Source organism: Oncorhynchus kisutch, linkage group LG13, assembly GCF_002021735.2.
Source record: "Oncorhynchus kisutch isolate 150728-3 linkage group LG13, Okis_V2, whole genome shotgun sequence".
Lineage (NCBI taxonomy): Eukaryota > Metazoa > Chordata > Actinopteri > Salmoniformes > Salmonidae > Oncorhynchus > Oncorhynchus kisutch.
This window is the reverse complement of record NC_034186.2, coordinates 43228134-43246837: the sequence shown is the minus strand read 5'-3', so window position 1 is coordinate 43246837 and position 18704 is coordinate 43228134. Positions and strand designations below refer to the sequence as shown.

Here is an 18704-nt window from a genome sequence, read left to right as displayed (position 1 = left end):
GGTGAGTTGAGAAATGTTTTCCAATCTGCGTCACTCCAAGTGAAATATAGTAATCTGTCTAACATAGATATCAACATATATTTCAGGGTGTTGTATATCCCTGGAAATAATCAGAATTCATGTCAACATTACAGTTTTGAAAACATAGCTTGTCCAAAAAAAGTGACCTCTTGGCACAACTTACCCCTTGTATGAGGTAAGTTGAGCTGGGGTCAGGGTAAGTTAAGCCACCTACACATGTACTGAACTGAAGGAAATATTCCCACTATCTTTTTAAACCATGTCTATCTTTATTTCCCAAACACAATCACAATCGCTTTGTCTTTGAATAATTTTAAGCATATTTTAACACAGGCGTAACACCTAACAACACACTTTGTATTTAAAAAAAAACATTTTTAACATAGGCCCGGCCCTGTTATTACACTACAATTTGCTCACTTTGCCATTGGCTCAACATACCCCAGGGCAAACAGTTTGACTATATTAGCCCACACAACTACAAGGATGCACTTTCATGTTATGTTTATGACCTCATATTGAAGCTTGTAGAGACCCCAACTAATGTACAGTTGAAGTCGGAAGTTTACATACAAACTTAGGTTGGAGTCCTTAACTCGTTTTTCAACCACTCCACAAATTTCTTGATAACAAACTATAGTTCTGGCAAGTCGGTTAGGACATCTACTGTGTGCATGACACAAGTCATTTTTCCAACAATTGTTTACAGACAAATTATGTATCATGTATCACAATTCCAGTGGGTCAGAAATGTACATACACTAAGTTGACTGTGCCTTTAAAGAGCTTGGAAAATTCCTGAAAATTATGTCACAGCTTTAGAAGCTTCTGATCAGCTAATTGACATAATTTGAGTCAATTGGAGGTGTACCTGTGGATGTATTTCAAGGCCTACCTTCAAACGCAGTGCCTCTTTGCTTGACATCATGGGAAAATCAAAAGAAATCAGCCAAGATCTCAGAAAAACAATTGTAGACCTCCACAAGTCTGGTTCATCCTTGGGAGCAATTTCAAAATGCCTAAAGGTACCATATTCATCTGTACAAACAATAGTATGCATGTATAAACAACCTGGGACCACACAGCCGTCATACTTCTCAGGAAGGAGACTGGTTCTGAATCCTAGAGATGAACGTACTTTGGTGCGTCATTCCCAGAACAACAGCAAAGGACCTCGTGGAGATGCTGGAGGAAACAGGTACAAAAGTATCTAAATCCACAGTAAAACAATTCCTATATCGACATAATCTGAAAGGCCGCTCAGCAAGGAAGAAGCCACTGCTCCAAAACCCCCATTAAAAAAGCCAGTCTACTGTTTGCAACTGCACATGGGGACAAAGATCGTACTTTTTTGAGAAATGTCCTCTGGTCTGATGAAACAAAAATAGAACTGTTTGGCCATAATGACCATCGTTATGTTTGGAGGAAAAAGGGGAGAATTGCAAGCCGAAGAACACCATCCCAAACGTTGGACCTTACTTACCTTACCACTTTTCCATGTGGTTTCTTCTTTCATAGACTTCATGAAATGATGACCTCTTTCTAAATAGTTGGTCAAATTATACATTTTGTGTATGGTTTCAACTTGGCTCAACTTATCCCACTCTCCCATATGCTGCAAAGCAAGGGGCTAGTTCTGGTCCCTAGATGGTACACGTGCAACCTTGTCATTGAAGGAGTTTTCTCACACATTAGTCATTCAATATTTTGAAAATGTGGGGCTGATTTAGCTAACTGCACACTTTTGTGTGGAGAAAATCTCGACTAGCTAGGATGTGTCCTATAAGCATTCCCATCTCATGGATCCTCATTGAGTTAAGCCCTCGAACCAGTCCTCTTCTTCGGGGCTCTTTGAGTAAACAAATGTGAATTAGGATGCTCTAAGGCGTGTGCTGAATAAGGGCTGAGCACTGCTTCGCTGCTTTACTGCCTGTGCTAGGCCTGACATCTGAAGCCGTCTGCTCGGCTAGTCGGCTGTCCTTGGAGTGAGAGAGCGAGAGAGACAGGCAGATGAGACATGCAGAAGAAAGTCAAAGCCAGCAGGGCAGAACAACATTTTAAACCTATTCTGGGATGGTTGCCGTCATGTAATAATTGGGGCATCTCCCATCAGCATTACTGGTATGAGAATACCAACAGAATACCTATACTATTACAGTAGCATTGGCTATCAAAATTGTTAAAAGGTTTTAAAAACAATTTTAATAAATGCAACAGTTGGACAATGTATGACGATAATCCATTAGATAATGACATAATTATAGCACATAAAACAGTTTATGTTCAGGGATTTTGGTGGGAAGTCAGGTATTCAATTTATTGTTAAATTGCACTTTTTTTCTTAAAATACATTCCTAAACATTTACAGTAAACTGTACATACACTACCAGTCAAAGGTTTTAGAACACCTACTCATTCAAGGGTTTTTCTTTATTTTTACTATTTTCTACATTTTAGAATAATCGTGAAGACATCAAAACTATGAAATAACACATGGAATCATGTAGTAACCAAAAAGTCACCCTTTGCCTTGATGACAGCTTTGCACACTCTTGGCATTATCTAAACCAGTGATGGAATGCTTTTCCAACAGTCTTGAAGGAGTTCCCACATATGCTGAGCACTGTTGGCTGCTTTTCCTTCACTCTGCGGTCTGACTCATCCCAAACCATCTCAATTTGGTTGAGGTCAGGGGATGCAGTACTCATCACTCTCATTCTTGGTCAATCGCCACATACAGCCTCAGCTGTGGCCTCATTTATAAATGTTGCCTACACACAAAATATGCCCCAAAACATGTGCTCGACAGTTACCACGTAAAAGTTGGCATTTATATAAACTGAATTTGACGTGAGAATGTGCTTGTCCTCCTGCAAACTTTAGACCATGCATACACAGTTTCTAGTGGTTGAAGAATTGCATTGCAAGAAGGCAAAAGTAGCCTAGTAGACTTGGGGAAATCGGGAATATACACCCAGTGTACAAAACATGAACATCTTTTTGCCCGCAGAACAGCCTCAATTCGAGGTATGGATTCCACATGGTGTCGAAAGCGTTCCACAGGGATTCTGGCCCACTTTGACTCCAATGCTTCCCACAGCTGTGTCAAGTTGGCTGGATGTCAGTTGGGTGGTGGACCATTGTTAATACACAGTATATAAAAAATATATACTTTAGTTATTTAATAAATATTTTCTTAACTATATTTCTTGAAGTGCATTGTCGGTTAAGGGCTTGTAAGTACGCATATCACCGTAAGGTCTACACCTAAGCTATCGGTATTTTAAAATATTTATCCAAGCGTTCCGAAGCGCGGTTTAACAGTACACCAGACAGTTCACGTTTTCCATTGACATTTGAAGGCTACGTTTGAATATTGTAATGCCACATTTCTCGAGTAGCCTAGACAATGTTTCATTTATAAACATAATACATACAGTATATCATTACCATTGCAACTTTTCTGGCCATGATGAGTTCATATTACCATGCGCATCGCTTTTAATTGGGCCTGTTAGATAGGCTATTAATAATGTCATTTTTTTTGCTCAATTCATCCTAAAGTGAGCGCGTTTATAACATACCGTATAATTGAACAGGTGAACACAGTTTATATTTTGCACTGAAGTGTGTAGGCTACCACTAAGTAGGCCTACTTTAGTTTGAATGTTTTCAGAGTAGACGTTTCAGAAATTCGCGGGCAGTGCAGCATATTTTGGTTCGGGAGAAAGTAAATGCAAAACATTGGCGAATTCAATCTGTTTACAGGTCGAGAACAATTTACAATTTGCAATTGAAATCGTCAGCCACATCACATGTCCCTGGAAAAAAAATATATTCTGCCAACACCTCCGAAGATATTTGATCAAGTTCCCCATTGATATTTCCTTTAGAATTACTATGTCAGTCTAATTCCAATACTTCCAAAGTATACAGCAAATAAGGGTGTTATTGTCACTATAAAAGGTGAATGATGGGCGTTATTCAGACGGAGTTATAATCCTCGTTAACGCGCGCACACTTTTACGTCAGGTCTGATTTATTAGAAGAAACGGTGCATGCAGATATTTAGTGTAGCATTTAAACAACGGTTATAAATGAGACCCTTGGAGCTTGGAATGGAGATTGAAACAGATGCTCTTTCTCTACACAGAGGAACCCTAGGATTGTGGAGGACCATCTAGACTATATCCCAATGAGATGAATCTGTACAGTAGTCATCATTCACCCAATGCTTTTATCAAGGATGGAGGGAAATCCTTCATTACACTCTGCACCTAAATGACCAGGAGAAAATCAAGTAATTGAACTGAAATGTTAGCCAATGCCCCGCTACCTTTATTTGTGGTTAGCTGCCAATTACCTTTTTGTCCTGTAAGCTCAGCTCAGTCAATGTATCAGATGGGTTTTTGCAGCTCCTATCTTAAGCAGTGTATGTGTGCACTTGCGCATGATGCGGGAGTTTGTGTGTGTGTGTGTGTGTGTGTGTGTGTGTGTGTGTGTGTGTGTGTGTGTGTGTGTGTGTGTCCCAAGCTGGAACCTAATCAATTGGTAGTGTTTGCTCCCCTGTCTCCTGGTGTTAGCATTGAATCCCTGGTTTACTCGTAGACTACCAGAAAAACCTGTAACAACAGTAGTATAGCCTGCCCACCCATTGACTTAATCGTTTTAAAGAATGTTAAATGAAGAGGCAGAGTGTTGAAGAGATGATCTGGTGAATAGGTTGTGTTTGAGAATGTGGTGCTGGCTTCCCTCCAGGCAAACCTTAAAACCCTATGGTTGATTTGAGGTGGAATTCTGAGGTAAAATGTAAAAATGTACAATGACGTTTAAAACGTTAGTCATAAGGAAACAATGTTGTTCTGCCAGGTAGGCACGTTGTGAGACGACATAAAATACGCGATAGAATTAACCCTTCTTAATTGAGTCTCAGGCTCTCCCCCTCTCTGTTCTCTATCCATCCAAACATACTTGAACACAAATAAGTTCAAGGGAAGACGTGCAAAGAGGACAGCCAACTGTAGCTCCTGATAACAGAATTACAGAAATTACATTAACTCTGACCATGAATCCCATTTGGGTTGTGTTGTTTTTTTTTGCGTGAGATATCAAGCTCAGGCATCCAATACAGTGGCAAGGCTTGGAGGCTTCCACAATATAATGTGCTCCCAGCGCCCACTGAGAGATTTAGGGGGATGCCACATGGTAAGTGGATTTTAGTTGGGCTCTGAAAAATTAAGCTGCTCGTTCGTAACACGTTTCAGTCAGCTGTTTGAAGTAACAATCGAGGCCTTTAAGAAGACAAGTCTCTGTCGCTTAGAATGGATTTGCAATGAAGACATTTATATCCCAGAGATGGATGCCAAGGTTTCTTTGCTAATGATTCAACATTGATTGAAGAATAGTATGCAGAGCATTAAGTCGATCTATGGTTATGCGTTATTTGTTGTTGAGGCTAGCTTTAATGTGCTATGGTTGGAAGACTGGTAGGCTTCTGAGGACAAAGAACCACAAGGATGTAGTTATGGTGGTGGCCCAGAGAGGGGTTAGGTTTGACTGACAGTCAAAGATATGGCAATATTCCCCGGGGGGAGAGCAAGAGGCAGTGAGACAGACAGAAACAGAGAGAGAGGTTGTGTGTCTGTGTGTGAGAGAGATAGAGATTGTGTTTGTGTGTGCCTGTGTGTGTGTGTTCATGCTCTTGTGAGCGAGGTAATGTATGTGTGAGCGAGAGAGCGAGGTAATGTATGAATGTGAGTGAGAGGTAACGTGTGAGAGAGAGTGGTAATGTATGAGTGTGTGAGAGAGAGTGGTAGTGTACAGTGCATTTGGAAAGTATTCAGACCCCATAACTTTTTTTTCACATTTTGTTATGTTACAGCCTTATTCTAAAATGGATTAAATTGTTTTTCCCCCTCATAAATCTACACACAATACCCCATAATGACAAAGTAAAAACAGCTTTTTCCATTTTTTTGGGCAAGTTTATACAAAATAAAAACATAAATGACATTTACATAAGTATTTAGACCCTTGACTCAGTACTTTGTTTTAGCACCTTCGACAGCGATTATAGCCTAGAGTCTTCTTGGGTATGTCATTACAAACTCGGCACACCTGTATTTGGGGAGTTTCTCACATTCTTCTCTGTAGATCCTCTCAAACTCTGTCAGATTGGATGGGGAGCGTCACTGCACAGCTATTTTCAGGTCTCTCCAGAGATGTTCGATAGCGTTGAAGTCCGGGTTCTGGCTGGGCCACTCAAGGACATTCAGAGTCTTGTTCCGAAGCCACTCCTGCGTTGTCTTGGCTGTGTGCTTAGGGTCGTTGTCCTGTTAGAAGGTGAACATTCGCTCCAGTCTGTGTTGTGAACCCTTATCTGAGTGCATCTGAGCCGGTAGCCCAGCGTATCCGACACATGGGGCTCAGTATGTGGTAATGTGATTGTATTAGTGGAGGCTGCTGAGGGGAGGACGGCTCATAACAATGGCTGGTACAGAGCGAATGGAATGTCATCAAACATATGGAGACCATGTATAGGATACCATTCCACCTATCCACTCCAGCCATTACCCCGAGCTCGTCCTCCCCAATGAAGGTGCCACTAACCTCCTGTGGATTGTATGTGTCATGTGTCGATGCCCATGACCACTGCACTGTCCTGTGGTAGTGTTCAGTGACAGTGTAGCGCCACTAGGCCTTTGTGGATCTGATGTTTTGTCACGTATTAACTGGCAGTGATGTGCTTTTCTGTATCAGGTTTTGCACGTAGGGACCGATTCTGACCTGAGTTAAGCATGCGTAAAATGCAACGTAATTCCCATTTTCTGTACTTTGAACTGAGGCATTTTTATTCTGACCTTGAATTTAAGCATAAGAGCTACTGGTAAGATTTAAGGTAATGAGTCATCCGTTTGGATAAGGGAATTGGAAATACACATGACACTTGTTTTTAGATCATTTGACCCTATAATGGCTGGAGACAAATGTGAATCCAGTCACATGGCAGCAAACTGAAGCATATCAACATATCACCTTTCCCAGCGTAAAGTTAATGAAATGCTGTGCCATCATGCAGAATTTTCAGAATGAATCAAACCACCATTTTCTTTCTTTCGTGCATAAAGGCTCCCCAAACCAGTTTTTATTTGTATTTTTAGGATTCATAAATACTTTCCTCAATCGAAATAATCTATAACGGAGTATTTTTAAATCTACCAATTGGTGCTGAAAAGGAGATGAATATGCATATATTTAGATGGCTTTCTTTCATTGATCCCTGATATTAAGGACCTGTTCTCTCTGTGTATTCTATGCAGACAAAATTCGAACTAAAAGGTACACCGTATTTAAAGGGATGGCTTAACATAAATGTACTGAAAACCCGATTGAATGAAAACTCCACCAGAAAATATGTTGGCCAGCAAGTGTGTGTTTTCAGTGGATACATTAAATTTATTCCCGAGCGCACAAGGTAGCCACATCTGCAGAGTTTACGCGACTGAATAAGGTAAGTGTGAAAGATGTAAATTGGAATCGAGTCCAAATGGAACACACCCCATCCACCGTCAATGTGTAAGCATGACTTGCTGAATAGGAAAGATGGGGACATATCAGAACCTTTATTGGCTTGTTGGTTGTCTTAACCAACTCAATTCTACAGTTAGCTTCGATTTTTGCAACCCAAATGGCACCCTATTCCTTTATATAGTGCACTACCTTTGGGCCCTGGTTGAAAGTACAGCACTAAAAAGGGAATAGGGTGCCATTTGGGACTCAGTCTGCAGATAGTCTCTATAAAGAACCACTGCTGTTGGTGCTCAACATTAGAATCACTCATAGTACTTCTTTAAAGGCTCGCTGGGCTTTTAACAGTATAAACACTTAATGTCATGGGAGAGATGGTGGAGGTGGGAGCAAGGGAACAGTGCTGGATGAAGAAGCAGCAGGTTGACTGGATGAAAGAAGGCGTGGGAGTGGGTGGGAGGATGGTGATGGAGGTGAAGAGGATGATGGGACTCGAAGTTACAGGAGGGTGTGTGCATGAGCATATCAATGATGTGTGTGTGTGTGTGTGTGTGTGAAGGGCTGTTTAAGGAAGATAGGTTTGGTCAGGGTCGAGGAAACATCTCCCCAGTGTCATGGCAACAGAAACGTGTGCGTGTGTCAGCTCATCGATCTGCACACTCATAGTGGCGATAGAGGGAGAAAGATGGAGGGCTGTGTTTGGCAGGGACCGAACCACAGTGCCACACACACGCTAACAATAGCGTTATTATACTCAATCTAGGTTTTATTCACTTATTATCAATAATATAGAGACCTCCAGACATACAGCATTCCAAACGGGTAACCATCTCAATGTTCATATCTGTAATGGTCTCACATACGGACTAATGAACCCCTTGGTAATGTTCTTCTTCAACGGCTGCAGTGTGCATAGGCACTTATTCAATCCCAGCTTTAACACATTGGAAAGCAGTTCTAGCTCGAATACATTGAAGATGTGTTCGTGCTGGGCTGGAACAAAAATCTAAACACACTGCATCTCTCCAGGATCTGGGTACTGAGCCCTTTCCAGTTTAGATTGTTGACATAAAATGATATGAGCATTCTTTTAATGTTACGTCATTCTGCCGATCTGAGGAAACTTGGAACGGCTCACGTAAAGTCTTTACAGCGGGCCCTTCCAGAAAAGTGTCCCCAAATGTCCTCGGCCCATTGACAGAGACGGTGTGACTTGGTGTAGAAGCCCGTTTTGTGTACTGCAGTCTTATCAGTGTTTGGGCTCTTCAGGCAGTGTAAGGGGATTGAAGGCTGCGACAGGCCATGGCATTGTTTCTCTAATCTGGGCCCAGCAGTGGTGTGAGTGAGTTGTTCATCCAGCCCACTCTCTGTTTTCTGTGTGTTTGTGTGAGAGAGATTGCCTGTGTGTGTGCCTCTGTATTCGCGTGTGTGAGTGAGTGCAAACACGTGTGTTGAATCTCAAAAAGGACGCCAATGTCCCATGAAATACATGGTGAACTAGCCAGGATTAGCTCTGCAGATGACAACGATGACATAATCAGATGGAAATGATTGTTGCATACTGATGCAGTGGTTAAATGACTAAGTGGTTTCAGAATGACGACCCATACCTGTCTCCTTCATCCACCTTCATTGAGGTTGGGCAGCAATAACCTGGCGTCATGAAACTGTCTCAAATAGTCTAATATCCTTGTCTGAGGTCGTTCATCACCACTGATTTATACCAATGCACCCCCGAGCCATAAGACTGCTAAATAGCTAACCAAATATAGCTACCCGGACTATCTGCATTGACCTCCCTTTGCACTGTCTCTTTTGACTCCACATACACCGCTGCTGCTGCTTATTATCTATCCTGTTGCCTAGTCACTTTACCCCTACCTATATGTACATATCTACCTCAATTACCTCGTACCCCTGCACTTCAGCTTGGTACTGGTACCCCGTGTTCTTTTTATTTGAAAGGAAAGAAAGTGATATGACGGCATGCATAGGAGCTAACTAAATGGGTGAATATCCTTAATAGAGTTATATTAAGGAGGTATATTAAAAAGATTACTGACATCACTTTTTTTTTGCTTCAATTAGCCAACTGTTAGACACAAAAAAAAGACGTTGCATCACCGTCTGAGCGACTCATAGCTTGAAAGACTATGAGGAAAAGATGCAGGTGGACAAAAACAGACATGACTGGGCACTTCCTGTTCCTGCCTCTGACAGGAAGTGGTTGCGCCCCACGGAGCCTAGGACCCCGGCTGTGGCGGCGCAGCTTCCACCTGCTGCCGCCTAATTACATCTCATTAGACTGACTCCCTTAATCGAATCTGCCCTGCTGCTCAAACTCAATTCTGTCTGGCTGACTAGGGGCCCACACTTCCTCTATTGGCACTCACTGCATGCACACACACACACACACACTGGAAGAGTGACCGTGTATGGAAGTATGAGCATTGTGTCAGACTTTGCGTGAGCTGGATTGTGCGTTTGAGAGATTCAGTGAGTGTGTGATAGGTTGTGAGAGAAAATGTGTGCGCGAGTGTGTTATACATGTGACAGGCTGTGAGAGAACGTGTGAGTGTGTGTCACGCTGTGTCTGTCCGATTGTGTGACATGTTGTTTATGTCACACTGTGCGTCGGAGTCTTCGATACTCCGCCTATGTCAGTGTGTGAGTACATTCATCAGCTTGTGCTACATGCAATGCACGTCAGCTTCCATGCAAGACTATCTTGTCTGTCAAAGTCCCCATGTTAGTCTGTGGCCCGTTAAGAGTTCATCAGACAGTGTGTTTGTGTCTGCGCACCATGGGTGTGACATATCAAGGAATCTGATTAAACAGCATGATCATTACACAGGTGCTGGGGGACAATAAAAGTCAGCTCGAAAATGTGCAGTTTTGTCACACAAAATCAAATCAAATCAAATGTATTTATATAGCCCTTCGTACATCAGCTGATATCTCAAAGTGCTGTACAGAAACCCAGCCTAAAACCACAAACAGCAAGCAATGCAGGTGTAGAAGCACGGTGGCTAGGAAAAACTCCCTAGAAAGGCCAAAAGCTAGGAAGAAACCTAGAGAGGAACCAGGCTATGTGGGGTGGCCAGTCCTCTTCTGGCTGTGCCGGGTGGAGATTATAACAGAACATGGCCAAGATGTTCAAATGTTCATAAATGACCAGCATGGTCGTATAATAATAAGGCAGAACAGTTGAAACTGGAGCAGCAGCACGGTCAGATAGACTGGGGACAGCAAGGAGTCATCATGTCAGGTAGTCCTGGGGCATGGTCCTAGGGCTCAGAAGTACCCCAGATATAACAAACTGACCCTAGCCCCCCGACACAAACTACTGCAGCATAAATACTGGAGGCTGAGACAGGAGGGGTCAGGAGATGACGAAACAATGACGTAGATGTCTCAAGTTTTGAGGGAGCATGCAATTGGCACGCTGACTGCAGGAATGTCCACCAGAGCTGTTGCCAGAGAATTGAATGTTCATTTCTCTACCATAAGCTGCCTCCAACGTTGTTTTAGAGAATTTGGCAGTATGTCCAACCGGCCTCACAACCACAGACCACATGTGACCATGCTAGCCCAGGACCTCCACATCCGGCTTCTTCACCTGTGGGATTGTTTTAGGGGGGTTGGGTGCTGAGAAGTATTTCTGTCTGTAATAAAGCCCTTTTGTGTTGAAAAACGAATTCTGATTGGCTGGGCCTGGCTCCCCATTGGGTGGGCCTGGCTGCCAAGTGGGTGTGGCTATACCCTCCCAGACCCACCCATGGCTGCACCCTGGCCTTGTCATGTGAAATCCATAGATTAGGGCCTAATGACTTCCTTTATATGAACTGTAACCAGGGTTGGGGAGTAACGGATTACATGTAATCCAATACATGTAAGGGATTACAAAAAAAACGGTAACTGTAATCCGTTACATTACAAGCAAATATATTGTAATCAGATTACAGATACTTTTGAAACACTAGATGATTACTTAGAGGATTCATTTTAAATTCAGATCTTTGAAACATCTCTGTTTTCTCAATGACATTCAAATCAACATTGAAAAAAGGCACAAGTTTAAGTTTGTGCCACATGAGCGAGTCTGACCACAAAGTCAGAGACCACTATGATGAGACACCAAATGTGTTTGATGGATCGCGAGAAAAGATCAGGAATAGGCTTTTGTAGGCTACAGTCCAAGCTATGTCTTCCAATGGTACGACTGCTGTCGGCATCCAAAGACTTTCCAATTTGAATAAATGCTTGGAGGTAAGGATGACAGCAGTGGTGTAGTCTACGGCGATACAGATATCACTTATTATTGATATCTACATCGCACATTGATGTGAATCACACTGCTGCTCATTTAGTTACGTATTTGCACCTTATTGAGTGTGGTTGTTGTGGATGTTCACAAATCTAAATGTATATTTGAACCCAATAAAGGCTGAATTCAAGAAGTTTAAGCTGCCTATCAATCATTGTTTTTGAAACCAATGGACAGCCAGTAGAAAATGCTCTCTTGCAACAGCTACATAGTACAGAGCCCAGCCTATGGAATACAAGAAGGGCTTTTATTGCTCAATCTAATTCATGCTGATCATTTTTTTAAAAATCCATAGGACAAATGGAAACATGCTCAAACTCGCACACTTTTGATGAGGGGCAATCTGTAGTTGCTACATCCATTTTTGGACTTGTAAATGATATATATTCATGTAAAGATATAATTTAATGGTATTATTACATGTAGTAGAAAGTGATGGGTTAAAAGAAGCCTACATAACCAACCCATAAATAAAAATGTAACATCCATGTATGGCCCTCTAAGTAAACTTTAACAGTGATTTATCCTGTAAAAGACGTTGTTCAATTGGTAACATCCATTTTTGTCTTCTTCTAATGCCTCTTCAGGGGAAAGTAATCTAAAAGTAATTGAATGTAATCAGATGACTGAGTTTGGTTATTCCAAAAGTTGCGTTACTGATTAAAATTTTGGACAGGTAACTAGTAATGGTAACATATTACATTTAGAAAGTAACCTACCCAACCTTGACTGTAACTCAATAAAATCCTTGAAGTTGCTTTTGTATTTTTGTACATTGTAGTGGCGGCAGCCTATTAAAATACTTGGAGGCGTGGCTTGTTGGGGGCGTGGCTTTGTGACATCCCATGAGGCTGATTGTCATGCCAGTTAGTTAATTTGTTATCTTCTGTTCTGTGATTCCATTCTAAGCTTGTACACTGCCAGTGCTGCAGTCTTAATGATATTGACATAGTGCTCTCTGGTATCACGTACATCTAAAGTTTCATAATTAATACAGGCACCATTTTGTTACAATTCTGTAATGTATTTCAGAATGTATTTTCAAATTGAATAACTACATTTTCTGATGCATTTAGCACTCATATAATACATATTTTAAATACAATCTGTAATATATATTTTTAAAATACATTATTTGGCCAATTTTAAATATTCTGTGTCATTATTATTATTATTATTATTTTCTAAATCGCATGGGTGGGTCTGTATTTTCGTCTTTCGAAGGGCTATGTCCCCGCATGCCTGGCTGTGCATTTCATCTTGCCTTTTAAGTACTTGTGTGTGTGTCAGCTTGCAGTATGTCAGTCAGACTGTGCTAGTCTGCACTTTGCTGTGCTGCTTTATTAGCCTATGTGCTTGATCTATGTTTGCCCCTGTGACAGTCTGTCAGGCTATTGTGTGTGCTCCTACTTGTGTGTGTGTGCGTTCAACCTGATATCACATGGATAGGTTGATCCCTAGGTATATCTCAGCTCCTTTCATCCCTCTGATTAAAAGTCAGTGCTGCTGTGAAATGCACCCGTGAGACCAGAGAGACGGACCACTAAATCACTTTTAAAGCCCCACTCTGTATTATAGACCTGCCAGTTAGACCATGGTCATAGACACTGCATGGCTGTTGAGACATTGTCCTAATGTTTGCAATTCTAGCTTGGCTTGTGTGTGTGTGGTGTGTGTGTGTGTGTGTGTGTGTGTTTACACACCCTTTATTTTTATTCTACATCCAGTCCCCCCTTGTTTTAGGATTGTAGTGTGTGTGATGTCTGGTTCACCATGACATTATGATAGAAATAATCTGAGTTGTTTGGACTTGAGTTTAGTGTTGGTTAAAGGAAATGACAAAGCATTACTCAAGAGTGAGAGCTCATCGTTAAGGGATGTGATTTGGTCAATTGGCCAAGATAATTCAGGAAACGTCTAGGAGAAGATAGTAATGAACAGCCTCTCTCGGGTCTAAACCACCTTCGGGGGGGGGAGAGAATTACCAGCATGCTGATGCTTTTTTCCCCTCTCCAGTTTGTTTTTTATTCTGTAGCTCCATCTTGTGGCAAGGATGTGTAGTTCAAGAGGAAGTGTAGCCAGGATACAGTAATGTAGAGAGAAAAAAATATATGTAGTTCCAGTCAAAGGTTTGGACACACCTACTCATTCAAGGGTTTTTCTTTATTTGTACTATTTTCTACATTGTAGAATAATAGTGAAGACATCAAAACTATGAAATAACACATTTGGAATCATGTAGTAACCAATAATGTGTTAAACATTCTACAGCGATACACCATCCAATCTGGTTTGCGCTTAGTGGGGCTATAATTTGTTTTTCAACAGGACAATGACCCAAAAACACACCTCCAGGCTGTGTAAGGGCTATTTGACCAAGAAGGAAAGTGACGGTGCTGCATCATGTGACCTGGCCCCACAATCACCCGACCTAAACCCAATTGAGATGGTTTGGGATGAGTTGGACCTCAAAGTGAATGAAAAGCAGCCAACAAGTGCTCAGCATATGTGGGAACTCCTTCAAGACTGTTGGAAAAGCATTCCTCATGAAGCTGGTTGAGAGAATGCCAAGAGAATGCAACGCTGTCATCAAGGCAAAGGGTGGCTACTTTGAAGAATCTCAAATATAAAATATATTTGGATTTGTTTAACACTTTTGTGGTTACAACACGATTCCATATCTGTTATTTCATAGTTTTGATGTCTTAACTATTATTCTACAGTGTATAAATTAGTAAAAAATTACAAACCCCCCCCGGAATGAGTACGTCTGTTCACACTTTTGACTGGTATTGTATGTTTTACATAGAGCATATTATATGACATGATATTGGATTCTGTCTATCTTGTTTGGTCAGAGAACGACGAGGCTGTGTATCTGTCCATCAGCGTCTCCTCCCACCTGTGACCTGGGTTTTCCTCTCCTGCCCTCCGAACACTCTTCTGATGTGAGTAGCCTACTTACAGGGGTCACTCTTTCACTACTTCTTATTCTCCCCCACATATAATATAGCCTAGTGGTTAGAGCGTTGGACTAGTAACCGAAAGGTTGCAAGTTCAAACCCCCGAGCTGACAAGTTACAAATCTGTCATTCTGCCCCTGTACAGGCAGTTAACCCACTCTTCCTAGGCCGTCATTGAAAATAAGTCAGTTAAGAACAAATTCTTGCCTGGTTAAATAAAGGTCAAATAAATAAATATTGTATCAAATTAGATGTCTTGAGCTGTCAGGCCAAACAGACATAGTTAATCGCAGTGAGAAAGTAATTTCATAGCATATAACAGTATACTAATCATCTATGAGGAAATTGCTTTGAACATGAAAATGATTGAAGCCCTAATTGTAAATATAGTCATTTGGATCAATGTAAGTGGTTAATCCATCCAGAACTGCGCAGTTCATTGTACTGCCCATGGTCTTCTCTCTTGCAGGTGTTAAAGCACACTTTGCTGAACGTGAGTTCCATTTTATTCACAAAAACAATATATTAATGTCCTATGTTATAGTGCTTCTGGGCCCATGTTCTGTTGTCAGAAAATATTTTGAAAAGGAATGAAACCTACCTGAATATGTCCAATTTGAACACACATTCCCAGTTCCCCCTACATTGTGTCCTATTGAAAACAACCCGGGTTTCTGTTAGCCCAGTGGCCTTGTGATGATGACGTCACTTCCTGTGCCTCCAGAGTTTGATGGAGAGCTGGTCGGATGACAGCTGGAACTGTTGTCATAACCGGAGGAATTCTCGCCACGGTGATTCTCTTGGTTATCATAGCAGTGCTCTGTTACTGTAGACTCCAGGTAGGTGTGTGTCTATGTATGAGAGATCTACTTAGACTCACTACAGTCTCTATTCACTAATTAATTGTCACAAATCACAACCTCTCTCTCTCCGCACCTCTCCGTCAGTATTACTGCTGTAAGAAGAATGGGTCAGAAGGGGACACCGGCTCCATCACGCAGCCCCATTTTGCCTGCAATGCGTGCAGTGCACCCGGGGTGGATGGGGCGGCCGTCACCCCCCTCTTCCCAGAGCCCACTGCCCCCCACGCATCAGGGCCTCCCCGCAACTACTGCCCCACCTGCTCGCCCTACGAATCACCCTTCTACATCCGCACCACCGATGGGATGCGCAACGGTGGCGAGCGCATCACCTACATGCCCACTCACTATGAGAACCCAGCGCTGGGTCTCGACCTGCCCTCCCTGCACGGCTCCCTGCTGAGCACCGGCCAGCATCGCAGCAACCCAGCACCGGACTTCTATACCAACACTCGCGCTATAAGTACAGAGGTGTGACCCACTTCGTATGGGGTCCTGGTGGCTCAGTTGGTTGGAGCGCGCTGCTTCCAACTCTGGTGTTGTGGGTTTGATTCTGTACACAGAATATTTGTTCATTTTTCGTTTTGGATAAAAGAAACTGGTAAATTACCATATTTTTATGAGGATGGCCACTGGTAGCCACTGTCTCTCTCTGCTGACCGCTACAGAGAAGATGATGGAAAAGTAGCATTGAGAGACAACATGGAGCATTGACCACTTGATCTGGTCAAACACTTCCTGGTTCTCTCTCTCTCTCTCCCTACACTGTCAGCTAGCTTCCAGCTGGTTCTCTCTCTCTCCCTACACTGTCAGCTAGCTTCCAGCTGGATTCGGGTAGACTCCAACAGTACTGTTTTTTAAATTTAAATGGAGGTAGCCATGTTTGTTGTTGTTTAAACCCCCTTAGGCTCCTGTAATACAGAGGCAGAGATCATCCCTTTGTGTTTAATTGACTAAGGGGACAAGACCAAGACCTATCCACTGTCTGGCAAGGTAGTGTGTGGGATTCCAATCTTCACTGTTTGAGGGCTATCTGTATTGTGGTTTCACCTGCACCTACTCTTTGTCATTTCCTTGTATCTGCCAATAGAGACAAATGAAAGCTAACTGCATTTGAGTGATGGTAATCCAGAAGAAGATGAACAATCAAGTTTCCTAAGAGTAACGCAGAAAACACAAAGAGACAGTAACTACTTCAGAGCTTTCTCTATGCAAGCTCTTTCACAATCAAACCTGAAACGGTTGGAGAGAAAAGCCTAACAATGCAGCTGTCAATTGTGTATGTTTTTTTCTTTTTCAAAAATGTTTGTCATATGTAACTGGAACTATTGAAAGATTATTGTTTGTTGTCTTCTGTTATTGAAAGATGTATGTACTACGCCGACTTTTGAGACCATGGAATTTGATTCCATAATATTACGACTCAAATATTGCAGTTTAAAAGATACTTTTAATGTAAGGACAGTGGCATTTTGTCAGTGGGTGATGCAGAATTTCAGTTAGTGATGATTTGTCCGTTTGTCTCTGTACCCGTGTCATTGAGTTAGGCTACCACTCTTTGCTCAGAGCACTGAAGCTACGGTACGGTTCAAATGAACATATTGTATTTCTCTTTATTGACAGTGATGCAACAACTTGGAAATGTATATATTACCAAATGCATTGAAGGCATTTATAATTATTCGTTTGTCTCCTTGATTGACTGGCTGATGACTTTTTGGGGATTCGGCCACAATGTATTTTTAATTGGGACGTGCAAGTCTGGTATAATTTAGATGTAGTTTGTGCCATTTTGTGTCCACACTTCAGATCCCCTGAGTGTTGATTCTATGAACTGTAAACGTCCATGTCTTTACACATTTGAGTGTTTCTTTCAACTTATGAAATAAAATATCTATGGTAATTGGTAAGAAAATACAATTATTAGCCTATTTATATTATTATATGGTACTCATTTTAAACTCATATTAGACAATATTGCTGGCCATGTGTATTACTATTTTGCCCCTGTTGGTGTCTTTTTATGTTTTGGAGTGAAAAAAATGTGTCGATTTGATTGGTTGAAACAGCAAAGCAAAAAAAGTACATTTATGATAGTGGTGATATTAATTTTGCTATATTTTTTTTCTAAAACCGACCACATTTACTAGTTCTGCTTTGAGTAGAAATGCCCTATGCCCTATCATGCATGTGACAACAGCAATACTCATTAGATACAACAATCCCAATGTAAGCCGCCTTGGTATTAGGTCCCTACACCCGTGCAAGTATTGTACCTGTATTTTTTTGTCAAACATTGAATGAAGGAATAAATATTGAAAACATACTAAAAGCAGAGGAGGTTGGTGGGGAGTAGTTATGGGCTCATTCTAATGTATGGAATGGAATGAATGGAACGGAGTCAAACGTGATTTCCATATGTTTGATTCCGTTCCATAAATCCCATTCTAGGCATTACAATGAGCTCATCCTCTTTTAGCTCCTCCTACCAGCCTCATCTGACTAGGTGGTAGATTGAAAGGGAAGCTGTTATGAAATGATTGGACGTAAAAAAAAAACTGTTGTGTTAGGGTGTTGTTTCTGGTGTTTATTTGCTCCTTAAAAAGGGGTGGAAGTTGTGTCTGTTCAAAAGCTTCTTTAAATCTGGCCTTTTAAATCCAAAACAAAGACCATGAATTAGACAATACATTTGAATTGAGAATATCTACAGAATTACATGCCCCATAAGGACACATTTTCATTCTTAATTTCTGTTGGTTTAGGTTATTCATTAAATAATGGATTTTTTGAAAATGCTTAAACAACAGGATGCTATATTTGACAATTAAAGATTTATAACTGCTTGAAATGCCTTTGTCTGTATTTTGTACACACACACACACACACACACACACACACATTGTAATTATGGTATTGGCACTGAACCTGGAACTGGCACCCTGAATAAAGTTACTTTCTCATGTACTTCTCATTTCTGTTTGTGTGTTTTTGTTCAACTTTTAAAAA

The 18704-nt window shown here is 41.4% G+C and overlaps 1 protein-coding gene across 5 annotated transcripts in view; it reads left to right on the top strand.

The window, feature by feature from the left end:
- LOC109902323 (protein FAM163A) overlaps positions 1-17887 on the top strand; it is a 29346-nt gene extending 11459 nt beyond the window's left edge. For 2 of the 5 annotated variants that reach the window (XM_020498593.2, XM_031786315.1), the window contains exons 2-5: positions 14734-14823; positions 15308-15331; positions 15563-15677; positions 15786-17887. In XM_020498593.2, coding sequence (XP_020354182.1) covers positions 15585-15677; positions 15786-16175 — 483 coding nt within the window. In that variant the 5' untranslated portion in view covers positions 14734-14823; positions 15308-15331; positions 15563-15584 and the 3' untranslated portion in view covers positions 16176-17887. Of the gene's footprint in view, positions 1-14733; positions 14824-15307; positions 15678-15785 lie in introns of all 5 variants that reach the window. The other 3 variants (XM_031786316.1, XM_031786319.1, XM_031786318.1) reach the window with 2 other exon arrangements.
- The last annotated feature ends 817 nt before the right edge of the window (positions 17888-18704 follow it).